Source organism: Myzus persicae, unplaced genomic scaffold (genome assembly GCF_001856785.1).
Source record: "Myzus persicae strain clone G006 unplaced genomic scaffold, MPER_G0061.0, whole genome shotgun sequence".
Taxonomy (NCBI): Eukaryota; Metazoa; Arthropoda; class Insecta; order Hemiptera; family Aphididae; genus Myzus; species Myzus persicae.
Window position 1 is genome coordinate 356,926 of NW_019101352.1, and position 15,327 is coordinate 372,252.

The following is a 15,327-nucleotide window of genomic DNA, read 5'->3' on the forward strand; positions in this document are numbered from 1 at the left end:
ACGCATGCTTGATACTTCGACATTCGCCCTATAATACAGTTTATTGTATAAGAATTCAATCGATTATCGTTTTAAAACCTATGCTAGGTATATACTACTCAATGTACAGTTATTAATACAGCATATTATATTTGACGTCTACATATAGGTATCATAGGGCATTCATGTTCATATACATATTGAAAACAGCGTGGGTCTCCAGAAAAGACAGCCCCATAAAACGTTCTCCACTCCCACGGGCATCCATTTGTATGCGCATAAGAGAGACAGTCTAAGTGTCCATTTTCAGCAGCTCGAGTACAAGTGTATTCGTCCCATGGGCATCCATTTTCATGAGCATAAGAGAGACAATCTAGGTGTCCATTTTCCGCGGCTCGAGTACACGTGTCTTCGTCCCACGGGCATCCATTTCTACGCGCATAAGAGAGACAGTGCAAGTGTCCACTTTCCGCAGCCTGAGTACAAGTGTATTCGTCCCATGGGCATCCATTTTCATGAGCATAAGTCAGGCAGCTCAGGTGTCCATTGTCTGCAGCATAAGTACAGGTCCATTCGTTCCATGGGCATCCATTCTCATGCGCATATATCAAGCAGTTCATGTGTCCATTTTCCGCAGCCATCATACACGTTTCTTCGTGCCATGGACATCCATTCTCGTGCATATACTTCAGGCAGTCCAGGTGTCCATTAAATGCAGCCATATTACATGTGAATCGGTTCCACGGGCATCCATTCTCATGCAAATACTTCAGACAGTCCAGGTGTCCATATTGAGCAGCCATCATACACGTGTATTCGTCCCATGGACAACCATTCTCATGCGCATAGATCAAACAGTCCAAATGTCCATTTCTCGCAGCCAAAGTACACGCATTTTGGTTCCATGGGCATCCATTTTCATGGGCATACTTAAGACAATCTAGATGTCCTCCAGATGCGGCTGTTCCACACGCCACTCCCCACCGACTACCATTCTCATGAGCATAAATCAAACATTCTAGGTTACCCCTTCCTGCGGCCTCTTCGCAAGCCGATTTAACAAGTGGGCTCGAATTGTTCCAAGGGACGCCCATCTCGTGAGCGAACTTCAGACAATCAATGTGTCCATAATACGCGGCTTTCTCGCATATTATGTCCTGGAATAAGTGAAATCGCTGCAACTTGCTGAACATGGACCTTCTATCACCCGATGAGTCGAAACCACAAATCTGCGTGTTGAGTCTCACGATTGTAAAAACCGACTCACAACAAATCTGAAGGTCGACGTCCGGAAGTGGCAGCTCGTCGTACATTTCCCGATGGATCTTGATACACGCGTTGTAAGCCGACTTCAACAGACTGGGTACGACGTACATTCTTTCGTCGTTAGCCGACATCGCGGCTGTTTTTTCCTAATAATTTACGACCAAGAGAAAGTGGCTTGAGCGTACTGCAAATTAAAAATAAAAACATTAAACAATAATCAAAGTAAAAGTGATAAATGATAACACATCCATATTGACGACACACACCTTTTCAATACTCAGTACTACAGTACCATGAGACAACGAGTGAATTAGTTGACGGGATAAGTGATGGCAACAGTCTTTAGTAGCGTTGGAACCTAAAAAAAACAAAAAGTAAATAAATATATAGAGTATAAACTGTGGTATGACTCAAATGCAAAAACTTCCCAATACTTTTAAAAATATCCAGGACAAAAATGTAAAACTGTAATTTTTAAACAAAGGCAGGATTTGCAGATTACCCCTATAACTGATTTGTTTAATATCCATCATCCATATTATATACTATTCTGTAGACTGTGAATATGTAATATTATTATATTATTATAAATTATTATGTATAATATTGTATACAGTTATCTATCCAGTATAACGTATAAATTATTATATTATTTTGTTTCCGTAAAAAATGCCAAATCGTATAAAATGTGTTCAATTCGTTACTATTAGGTGTAATGGTGTTCTGCATTGAAACTGAAGTCAGCTGATAGTAATAAGTATAATTCCTTTACTTGTGGGAAACCAATTGCTAGCAGAAACAAAAAAATATGAGACGATGATTTCTATAGATGTTATACGGCACGGGGCACCTTAGTTGCGTCCCTTAAAAATTGTATACACGAATTGGGTCACATTAGAATGGTTAGGTAACCGAATTATTATTTCGTTTTCAGGGGTTCTCCGTGGTGTATTAATTATAAGGAAGCTTGGACTCTATACTCTGTTCACCGAGAAACCAGAACCATTTCGCGCATACGACTGATGGAAATACGAGCGCTCCGTCAAATATCCCCTCTCTATGACTAAAACTATTTTGCATACGTAGCGAGTTCAAATAAACTTTCATGTCGGCCGTTATAATAAAATGCTACTAATATATAAATGATAATAATATAATAATATTCTATTATAAAGTACATACAAAACATTTTTTATATTAATTATTTAAAAATTACACGAAACGCGCTCGAACATATGAATTGAAATCACTGCAAAAAAACATGACACTGTATGCATGGCCCGAATTCTGAGCAGCTGGCGGTCGCCAGGTGGTGCGTAGCCGTTACAAGTAAAAGTGGTGGGGATCGACGAGTTTTCGTCCTCCGCGCAGTCCTGGTCTCTCGACTAACAGAGTATAGTTCCTATGTATTATATTAAGTGCCTTCTATTATAAATTACGATAATGGATGAATTTTGCTGCAGATTCCATAAGCAATAATAAGAAAGTTCGTTTGTCGTCATCATGAACAATAAACACACGATCTCTATTTACCTATACTATATCTGTAAATGAAAATAAAGCAACAAGGTTAGATTTTATAAAAAGCTTATCTTATAAGTATAAACCTAATTTTTGACTGACATTTTGTTTGATATCATTATTATTATTATTTATTTATTTTACTATGGTACGGCTTAGAGAGTCTAGATAATAAAAAGAGTGGATAACTGGTGTCATAGCAGCCATTAATCGTCCAAACATTTCCCGCCTTTTTTAAATTTAAACACTTCAACAAAGGGTTTTACACTCATTTTTTAGCTCATAACCGTATAGCCAGCGTTGTGAAGAATTTGAGTATTGGTATTCAAATACTTTTTCAAGTATTGATTAAATACACATTTTAAATACTGTTTGTCAAAAAGTATTCAAGTGCATTTTAAAAACTATTCTATTTTATTGAATACTTTCCATTAAATACTTTTACCACAATTAACTATAAAGTATTATATAATTCATACAAATAACAAATATACATATTTTATTGAAATTTATTATCAATAAAATAATTTAAAAATGTAAAAATTGAGTATAAGACTTCATGATATAATTATGCATAATATTGTGTTAATTATATTGTTAAGAGTGCATAAATAAGAATGCTTTACAATATAATGAAATACCATAATACTAATACTGTAGTCAGTAATACATTCAAACAATATTAGTACCTGAAAGTATAGCAAAGTAGTAAATATTTACTTTTCAAAATATATACTTGTCCGTAACCTAACCTATTATTAACATTCATATTTATTTTTGTAGATTTATGAAGTTCATTACTATAAATCTGTTAAAGCACGCCACTATTAGTGTTTTCTTTTTTTTTTTAAACAATGAGTCATTTTTATTTATATACATTATAATCATTATCTATATATCTATATAAATAGAAATGAATGTCTCTTTTTTTCGCACATGTAATCTTTAAAACTACTTGTCCGATCCACTTGAAATACAACACGGATATTCAGCCGGATCAGGGGAAGGTCAGTATCCATATAAATATCACAAAATTTACCTCCCGGCCACAGAAAGTAAACTTAAAAGGTTTTTACTAGTGGCGCTCTCTAACGGATTAATATTCAATATACATAATAATCATTATTATGTATATAAATAAAAATGACTCATTGTTTTATAAAAAAAAGAATAAACTAATAGTGACAGTCTATTAAGTAGTGGACTAGTAGTTTTAAAGATTAAGAGTGTGAAAAAAACCGACATTTATTTATATTTATATAGATATATTATAAAATTGTTTGATTTATTCATGAATAATAAACACAATTAATAAAATAATAAAAATAATAAAAATAAAACAATAAATAAAAATGTCAACCTGTCAAATGAATTTTTTTAAATATTTTTTAATTATATTTGTTCATCAATAATAACTCAACAATTATTTATAATTTGACCTTTTTTAAAAAAAATTTTTTCTCTTAACAAATCTAAAAAATAAAATATTAATAAATCAAAGACAAAAACCAATTTATTTATTAATATATTAATAAATAAACTTATTCTAAAACACAATATTTTCTTATTTTGTGTAGTACAATAAAAGCAAAGAATACATTATCAAAATGTATTTAAATATTACTTCCTTTGAAATTATACTCAACAACGAATTATCATTAAGACGTTGTGTTAGCCAATATTAGATAATTTACTATGGATGTAGGTATACAGGGACAATAGCGTTCTACGATAAAAGTAATAATATTATTTAAGACTTACCAACACTAATATTATAATGCTGCTCAAACCTAAAAACTCATTTGCAAGGACTGCTTATGTTCTTGGAGCAGCTGCTGAAGTTGCTACTGCCAACTCCCTTTTGAAAATATTGCACTTCCGACGAGACGACTGATGAGGAATGCACAGAATAATGGACTATAGAGAAGTCATGAAATTCTCAGACCACGTTACTATAATGCCGAGAGGTCAGACGGGTTTCACTTAGCCAAAGCGTGCATGACATAACCTCACAAATGAATTATTGGTTTTATTCTGAAATTTCATGGAGGAATAAAAAAAAGAAAAAAAATCAACTTAACCAACCTCAAATTAATTAAAATTTAGTATTCCTAAATAAACCACCTTGAAATACAAAATCAATAATGTATGTATTTAATAATTATGTTTATAATTATTATTTGGATTTTGTTGTGTTTTGTAACAGTTTTTGTGAGACGTTTTTCCCAGTTTCCCACCACCCAGCCAACTCCCACCATCACGATTCACAAGTACGAGCTATGAAGTACGAACGACCAACGACAAACGACGACTCGCTTAGTCGCTTAACGACTCTCGAACTTGACGCTACTCTCGACTTTCGTTAATTTTCGAATTTTTAGGATCACTTTTTAGTACCATTATTAGCTTTTACTCAAACCTTTACCTTACCTACGCCTTTTACTGTCGTTGTTTTAAATTTTGACCATAGGTCAAACCGCTGACTCAGCTCGTGCTTTCGATTATTCTGTGGTTCAAGTTTAAGAAGGTGAACATTTAATTTCAGATATTAATTTGGGATTACAGTTATAATTATATTATACAATTTAATTTCAAAATATTCAAAGTTACTTTTCTAATTCTGAATGAAATAACAATAACTAACTCTCTGCCTGTACCTGTAGTATTAATTAATTTAGTGTTTTTTGCTATAGTCAACACGAAACATTAGTGAGTGATGTAGGAATGTGTCAGAGCCTCAATGAGATAATTCATCTATCTATTTGGAAAAATGCGGAGCTGCTCCAATTTACCATAAATGTTTATCTTAGGTAATATTGGATGGTTAATATAAGTAATTTTGACAACAATATTTAGTGTAAGTTTCTATTTTAGATAAACACTTTAAATACTGTCAATTTAGGCATAACTTGAAAATAATATTTTTAATGCAATTATATTTAAAATACAATAATTTTTGAATATGAAAATAAATATAGGTATTTCATAAAATGTATAAATTAATTATTTATGTTGGTACTACTATTCTTATTATTTGTAAAGAATTTTCGATTCTGTGTTGGTACAATGATTTCGATCGGCGGTGTTTTTTTCCTCCATGAAATTTTGTGGCATAAGTGAAATAGGGAATGACAAACAAGTCGATCCCATACCATAGAACACTATAGAAGCGACACTCACCCCTCCACTTTTATTTTCTTCATTTCGGAGAGCCAAGAATGATGTTGTAAGCTTGGCGGTAAGGCATGATGTAACGAACACTTTTATCATCGAAATGCATTGCTCGAGATCAGCCCGCCAATTTTTTTTTAAAAAAAAGGTCCCTGCACATTACCACTTACCAAGATTAACCCAAATTAATTCAAATTAATCCGTTACCCATTGATGCTACCAATTTCAGATCATTAAAATTGCCAAAAATAAATGCTTTTACATATATATGTGGCTATTTAATAAAGAAGTGTTATAACATGCATTCAGGCCCGGATAGAGCCGGCGAGTTATCGAGTTGAACTCGGTGGGCCGGCTTGAAATATTCATTATTTATCTATGTCAACTGCTTAATATAATATGTATAATTTAAATTGTATGGTATATGATGTTATTACTAAAATATGGATAGCCATTAATGACTTTAACTTATTGAAAAACGTGACATCAACTTTTTTATGGCCAGTTATAATCGTAAAACTCGGTAGGCCGATACCTTGCCTATTCGGCGCTGCATGCATTCTTGTGAAACGTGCTTAAGATATGGCAGATCTTTTATGGCAGTTATCTGATGAACTTTTTTTTCACACACTTCAAATCACATCAACACAGCTCTATATCTATGTTTTCATAGTTAATGACTCCAGATTGTAATTTTTACCAATATATTTTTGAATTAAACAATATATTTACAAATCAATTTCCTACTTTAGCACCATCACCAAAAGTTGGGCAAAAACTTAAAACTTTAATGTTAAATGTATACTTTGAATATCCCTGTGAACAATTACCCTATGACTATTTGTTAAACTTATACATAAGATTTAGAATTTATACTACTTTGACCAGAACAAACCATAATTTGCAAATACCTCACATGAAAAATAAAAAATTGCAAATTTTATGTAATTTATAAATATTGTTATGTGTATATGTTGTTGTTAAATTGTCTTATAATCTAGTTTGAATATTTTGTATAGATATTGTTATGTATATATTTTGTTAAATTGTCTAATAGAAGGTAGATAATTCATAATCATTGTATATATTAACATTGATTATCAATGATATTAAATAATTATGCATTTTAATAAAATCATATCCGAACAACAAAATACTTACAAATTTATTGAATAAATATCTTAAAAATATATTAGCCATCATAAATTCAATATTCGTATCATATAAGATATAACATAAAAAATCGAAAAAATTTGATGTTATATGTATATCAAAAAAAAATTAAAATATAATTAATAATTTTATAATACTCTTATCACATATTTATTGTATGATTAGTAGTAACAACAAGAATGATGTTGTAAGCTTGGCAGTAAGACAAGAAGTTACGAACCATTACAAGGCCGTTAAGAATTCTAAACACATTAACATTGGCCACCCGAGAGTGTCGCTTCTATAGTGTTCTATGCCAGACTATGCCCATACCCTGCCGTTGTGGTAGTAAACGTTTGAGTACAGGCAAACAAGTATATTAGACACTTGTTTGCCTGTATTCAAATGTTGGTGTACGGCCTCGTTCCCTAGGTTTAGACTTCAGATCATAGGTAAACAAAAAACCGATCAGTTGGTCTAGTGTCGCTTCTATATTCTTCTATGCTGGCATATGTGACTTATGTGAACCCCAACAGATGAGAAAAATAAAATTCTAATTCAAAATTATATAAAACAGAGGATAATCATACGAATGAAATAAACCTAGCCGAATAATGGCCTCCACGTTTTTGTGTTTTGGGCATGAAGATTAGGTAAGGAGACCAACTCTATATACAATGTGGGCTGACAAAAAGCGCACGGTTATTCTGCCACCGGGAGCGCGTGGATCGATAGGGTTGCTACGTTTTACCACATACTATACTATATATTTTTTTGATTCGAATTAGATATGAATTATTAATTATTATTATTACTTGATAATCATCAGTAAATGTGAGTCTGCTCAAGAGTCTAATAATTATACGGTAAACTAATTTTCAATGCTAACATTATAATAATATTAATTTAATTTAATTTTTTTAATATATTTTTTAATTAAACTTTGCATGGTTTACAATATTAAAACTTCAAAGGTTGATTTTTATTATATACTTAGGTATTTATTTAAAATAATATGTGAAAACTATAGTTTTCAACAGATAGAACACCTAGGCTGTTGGATAATTAATCTAAATTATTGATTTTAAAACTAAAACTTATGTCTAAATCATAGGCGGACATCGGAGGGAGGCTTAGGGGGGCTAAGCACCCCTAAATATTTTAATAGCCCCCGCAAAATCGAAACTTAATTTGAAATGTTATTCATTGATTTAATTATTATGTTTTCGTTTTTTTTGAATATCGTAAAATAATATTTAACCAACAAATGACGCTGATATAATATCATTAAAAATCATAGAATATGGCCGTCTGTTTATTTAAAAACAATCAAATCCACCCCCACCAACAACTGACCGAATTCATTTAATTGACGAACACGCGATCACGTGGATATCCGATAGACGACGCGTTATCACGTCTTATCGGTATGCTGGGCGGCGGTTAGGTTACTCATGATAGAAACGGGCTCACACGTGCCGCGCTGACATAGTGACATTGTGATAATAATTAGTCGATAATAAATAGTTTCGGTTTCAATGTTTTTATGTAGTTATTACAAATTTGAAAAAACGATTTTCACCAGAAAGTCTAATGATGGCTTCATCTATTAATCATTTTTTCGAGTTGAACTTTAATGATAGTCTTCATTTCATTAGCCATTATCATGTAAATATCTAAAATTATATTAAAATATTGCTTCATAAATAACAGTATTAATAAATTCATATATAATTATTAGTATACAATTTTATATTTATGTTTAGTCTTTAGCGGATGTGTCCAAAGAATGTCTTAATTCAGAAATGACAGTGGCCAAAAATGTTGTACTTCAAAATATTGGTTCTGATGTGAATTTTAGTATTGATGATGTTTTAAGAGTTTTGTCAGAAAACAAAGCCATATTCCCTAATTTGCAAAAACTATTTATAATAGCATTAACGATACCAATCAGTTCAGCTACTTGCGAAAGAAGTTTCAGTGCAATGAGGAAAATAAAAACTTGGTTGAGAACATCGATGCTTCAGGATACATTCAGTGATCTTTCTATACTATATATTGAAAAAGATGTGTCTAAAAATATAAATAGCGATGATATTTTGAATATTTTTGCTGATAAAAATAGATATTTGTTATTAAAATAAAATAAAATATTAATTGTTTTTAAATTTACCTTATTTAGTGTTTTTTTTTGTTTTAATACTGTTCAAACATATCTATATTTGCATTAGTTATATGTTTATTTGAGTATGTGAAGGGGGTGCGGGGGCGAAGCACCTGCGTCCACTTTACATTAGATTATTATAGCCCCCCTAAAAATTGAACCAAATGTCCGCCTATGGTCTAAATGTCTAATGAAATAGAACATAATATAGCAAAATACATATATCAAATTGTATTTTTTATTTTCATGGTCTTCTTCTGTAATTTTTTTATTGTCTACCATGTAGTGATGAAGTATAATATGTAATATGTGGGCACTCGACACACTATACAGTGTCACAGTTACAATAATTAGCAAACGCGTCTGACGAATGACCAATGACCATAGTTTACGCGAGTGACGTACAGGTCTACACGGTGACACGGTAGACTACAATTTCCGCTGAAAGCGCTAACAATCGGGTTTTTGATTAGAACATTACACAGCTAAAAAATTAAGGAAAAACGAGAATTTTTCCTCAAAACCAGTTTTCGAAAAAATTGATTTTGGTTTTAAGCGTAATTCTAAGTGTTAGCATTTTCTATACACCATACAATTTTCAAAATATTTTTAATCATGATTAAGTATTTATAGGCATATGAAATTTTCGATTATTTTTTGTTGAACTACTGTAGATAAAAAATTATTCGCTGTCAAAAATCTTGAAAATGTAATGCACGGTTCCTAGTAAGTTTTTGTTAGTGGAAATTAAAAAAAAAATTTGAGCGTAAATCGACAATAATTTTTTATAAGCGTTTGAATATAGAATTTTGTCAAAATTCATAAAAACCACGAAAATTAGAAAATTATTTTGAGTTATAAATACATAAAAATTTTTCTTTTTGTATCTTAGATTTAAAAATTTAATACAAGATTCCTTATAAACTTATCTAATTTATCATAAAAAAAAATTTCTACCGGAAGTCAAATTAAATTTTTAAAAGCGTTTGAAGTTGAAATTTTTACAACATTGGATATCCACTCGATTTCTCATGTAGCGATTTTCTTATTTTGTTATAATTCCAAAACGAATAACAATAGACACTTGAAATTTACGCCATATATTTATTTAATTAGTTTAGATACTTAATAACATTTTCAAATTATTTTGACTCGTTTTAAGCACTTGACGGACATTTTCAATTTTCATTTGTTTTCATTTTTTTTTTCTATAAATGTCAATAAAATGATATTTGTTGGGTCAAAATGCGTGAAAATTGAATGCAAGGCTCCTGATATATTGTTTCAATATCAGTTGAAAAATATTTAAAATACATAGGCACTATTTTTTTATAAGCATTTAAAGTTCAAATGTTGACAAAATTACATATTAACACAGAGAATAACGGATTTGTCATTTTTTTGTAATGCGGTTAAAAAACAGCCCAATTTTACATAAGTATACGAGAGTATACTTAATATTTTTCCAGCATCACTGATAATTTAAGAATAATATTAATTCAACTTACCGACTACTGTATTAATAATAAGTAATAACAATATAAAATATCCTAGATTGACATAACGTCTCCGCTCAGAATCGTTTTTCGTATTGAAATTTAATACCATCCATTACAGCGACCTTCTAGACACCTTATGTTCAGCAAAGCGACATCTACTTACCCGCTTTTTTTAAAACAGGTGTAACGCATAAATAGCCAGTAATGTTAATTTAAATAATAAAAAGTAATTGTGAAAAAAATCAGTTGAGTATTCACAAAAAGTTGTTGGAAAATGCTTGAGTTTCAATAATGTGGGTTGGGTTCTGGTAGGAAATTGGACCTTGTTCGTACTTATGAATTTTGATATATTTAACATTTAAAATTAAAATGTATTTTAAAAAAACTTTTATTAAAATATTATTTGTACAGGCTAAAAGACTCAGAATCATTTTTCATATTAAGCAATGATTTATTTTTTTTACATGCATCCATTGTTAGAATTTCCAATGTTCACTAACTTCTTATCTTAACTTAAATAAATTGTAATGATCTTAAAATTAGATGATTATTATTTAACAACTATAATAATATGTCCATAGTAAGAAATATGATTAAATATTTAAATATGATTTAAAATAATTAAAATAATATTAATGTAAAGTAATAAATTAATTATTTCTATAAAATATTTGATTATTTACACCTCAATCTCCTGCCATAGATAATAGATTACAATATTTGGTATTAGTTTATATTTTATTGTAACTTTATTTCTAATTATATGACAGATTGAAAAAAAAACTAACGGTTTGATGCAGTGGCGTACACAGCTATTTTCAATGGGGGCTTACATTGAAAAATGTATAATAATAATAATAATTTATGTATAATATATTAATATACATAAATGTTATTAGGAACTAACCTTCAAAAATATTATGGTGCTCTAAGAATCTGAACTCTAGTTGATTTACGAATGACTCAATATAAGGAATACAAAGAGTAACTCTAAAATAATCTTCTGGTTCTTCGGATGATAATGATGGATTAGCACGGTTTATTTGCCTTTTGTTAATACTTTTTACTACAATTTGAAAATCTAGAACTTCAGTCATTTTCCAAATTAAAAGAAAAAATTTAAATACTCTTTAATTATATTTATAAATATAATATTAAGAAGCAAACTAGTATGTACCTACCTATAGTAATTATATTGTAAAAAAAAAATTTTTTACATAATGAGTAATAATGGGCAATGGCTCATTGCTCATTAGCAATGACTTTTAGTTAAACTGTTGGTGCCAGTAAAAATACTTTTAGAATCCTCGATTTTTATTTAAAAATATATACCTACACGTAATTATTTAGTATAATTACGATTTACGAAGCTACATACGTATTCTGTCGTCATAAGCGAAAACGCCGTAGGTCACCGAAAAACGATTTTGAGAAAAACGCGTTTTTGTACTTTATATTTTCATAAAATCACCATGTACACCCCTGTAAAAAACACCTTGTACATTAGAATTATTTAAATATGATATATGGTTTCTTATGTAATTTTACTCAACGAATGCAATGAAACAGTAATAAATATGATTAAATTAATAATTGACAAGATATTTTACTTTTCACGTTGTACCATAGTATTGGTATAAACTTTTGATACTTTATTCAAAAGCAAGAACGCCGTAACTCGTTAGTAACAATTTCTGATATGATAAAATTATTTATACATTTAAATTTTAATGAATTCACAAAACAAAAATATTATTTCTAAGTCAGTTTATAAATAAAAAAAATACTTTATAGTTTTTTATACATCATTTTTATAATTAGCATGTTGGAATATTTTCCCAAAAAAATTTTCTGTTGGCTGGGAGAACTTGAGACAGATTTTGTAGGATACTATCTCGTTTTTCGGTACTTTTCTGTTATCCCTACTACCACTCGATGCCGCGACTACCGTGACCACTCAATTCTGTTATCTCGACTACTAAAGTAATATCCAGATAGTTCTATATTTTAATACATAAAACACACGAATTGCCATTTATATAATAATGTATATTACTATATTAGTATGTCCTCAAAATTATCACAAAACGTCAAGTTACATATTCTAAAATTATCACAGCAGTTGAAAGTCTATTCTATAAATTATAACATTAAACATAAATTCATCAAGATATTAAATATTACATATAAAAATAAAAAATCACGGTTACAGAAGTCTAAAATTCTATTTTTGCATTCACGGTGCCCCGGAAGTAAACCCTTCTCATGAAAAAATTCAATCGCATCTTTTTCACTGTTTGGTAAATTCCACTTATTCATAATTATTTTAAAATTAATAAATATAATAACGGAAATACAACAGCTGTCAGCAATAGGTAATCGAGTGAGTTGTGGTCACAGCATCGGCGTGGTAGTCGAGATAACAGAATGGAGACTCGAGGTAGTAGGGATAACAGAAAAGTACCCGTTTTTCTTGTACGTAGAATCCCTCGTGGTTTCGTCAATGAGATTGCGGATGCGGCATTCCATTGATTTTCATAACATTTTTTTTAAGAAGCTTAATTCTGAATATTCTTCATCGTAATTCCTTGTACACTGTACAGTATAAATTTCTCACGTTTGACTTGAACAGATACTACGTTTTTGAGTAAAATTCGATTTGTTGATTTGGTCAATTTTTGCTGTGCTTTATAATAATCCTTCCATAAAAAAAAGTCCGAGTGTTCCATTTTTTTTACAACAGCTTTAGATTTATTTGCATTGGCAACAGCAATGGTGAAATCATGAAAGTCATATGTTTTCTTTCGGTGTTTCAGTGACAGCCAATAATTATAATTTGTACTACGGACTAAGATAAAATGCCGTATCTTCAACAATACTTACTGCGTTGAGAGGACGCCACACCCGCATGTGTTGTCACTTGTCTCCGTCTTACAAAGGAACAACATAGCAAAAACTGTTTTGCGCGGGACAACTTTTATCCATCTGTGTTTGTAGTAGTGGCTCCAAAATGTCTGAACATATCGAGTAGAAAATTATCTATGCAACAGCGTGCCTATATTTTAGATAACATAAATACAATAAAAGTTATTTGCTTCTAAACATTTTGTTTTTTTGTTTTTTTTCATTTGCTTATAAAAAATGATTGGAAAGTGTAATTTAAAAAAAAAGCACAGATAAAGTTCTTCTTTACGTGTTGTGAAAATTTGGTAATTCTACAACAAATATGGCGCGAGAAAAGTTGTCCCGCGCTAAACAGTTTTTGCTATGTTGTACATTTGTAAGACGGAGACAGCACATTCGGGTATGTTTTAGTAACAATTTTTGGGTGTATAGCATCCTCTTAATGCTTAGTATAGCAATTTTACGGCGTTATTACCTAGTAGTTAGTACCCACGAATTTTTCTACTACTTACAGTGTTTTAGTTATTTAATTATTGATAAAAATTTCAGTATTTTGTAATAATTTAGACATACGGCATATTCATCTACAAAAGCCGAATTTCACAATAATTTTTTTCTTATTACCTCATTTTTATTTTTTTGGGACTTACGGCGTTTTTGCTTATCAAGGCAGTATTAACGTATAATATACAATGAATATGTATGTCTCTAAACATTTAAAATCCAAATACCACTTAGTCACTGATCGCTGTAACTCAAAAACTACGTAACGTACGAACTTGAAATTTGTAATAGAGGTTCTTCTCATATTTTCACAGTGAAATGAGAAAGGATTTTCAAAAATGTTGCGTTTTAGTGGAGCAATTAACTGAATTAACAATTATAATTATTCATCTGCAATATGTATTGTGCTGCACGGCACGGGCTCATGGCGGCCAGCGTGTTTCCAGCTACCAGCAAACCTATCTTTTTTGTCCGAAGGTCAACAATAAGAATCGTTCCGAGAAGTTTATCGATAAAAATAATCTCATGCATCGCACGTACACAAATATAATATACCAATAGGATAGGGGTTTGAACCCCCCCCACGTGTGTGTATGCCGCTCCTTTGATGTGAATATTATTATATTAAATTCAGATTTTGGTTTCATACGGTTGGCTGTACTGGTGTAATCTCATATAATTAAGTGGATAAACAGTGAATGCCACCCAGATCCCAGGTTAAAGTTATCTAAATACGAGGGGACTTCGGACTTTCGGAGGGCATTGCTTTCCTTAATAAGTATCCAAAAGCACAAATGTCTTTTTTTTCGATAACCTAAGATGTAAAATTGATTTGCACTTTTGTACTTCAGTAGTGGCATGAAAATGCAAAAATAAATTGTATTACCTTGTATAGTTGTATAATATTATACACGATGCCCTGTTTTAGTTTCGATTTAAAATTACTAATAAACATTTTATAAAGATCTCAAATGTAGTGTATTTTTTTATTTCAAAAACCACAGCCAATGTATTCAATTGGGTAATGCTACCCTTGATCTTACATCAAAATTATATTTTTCTGCTATACCAATAGTCCCAGTCATTATGAATATTAGAATACATTTACATGGCATCAAATTTGTAGAGGAGAGCATTCTGAGTATTAACTGCACCTAGGCAAAAATT

At 30.6% G+C, this 15,327-nt stretch overlaps 1 protein-coding gene across 1 annotated transcript; it reads right to left on the reverse strand.

Annotated features, from left to right (window-relative positions):
• LOC111028733 lies at window positions 1-1,388 on the reverse strand. Its single transcript, XM_022307474.1, has one exon. The coding sequence runs from the start codon at window positions 1,374-1,376 to the stop codon at window positions 126-128; it is 1,251 nt and encodes a 416-aa protein (XP_022163166.1). The 5' UTR covers window positions 1,377-1,388; the 3' UTR covers window positions 1-125.
• Between the last annotated feature and the right edge of the window lie 13,939 nt (window positions 1,389-15,327).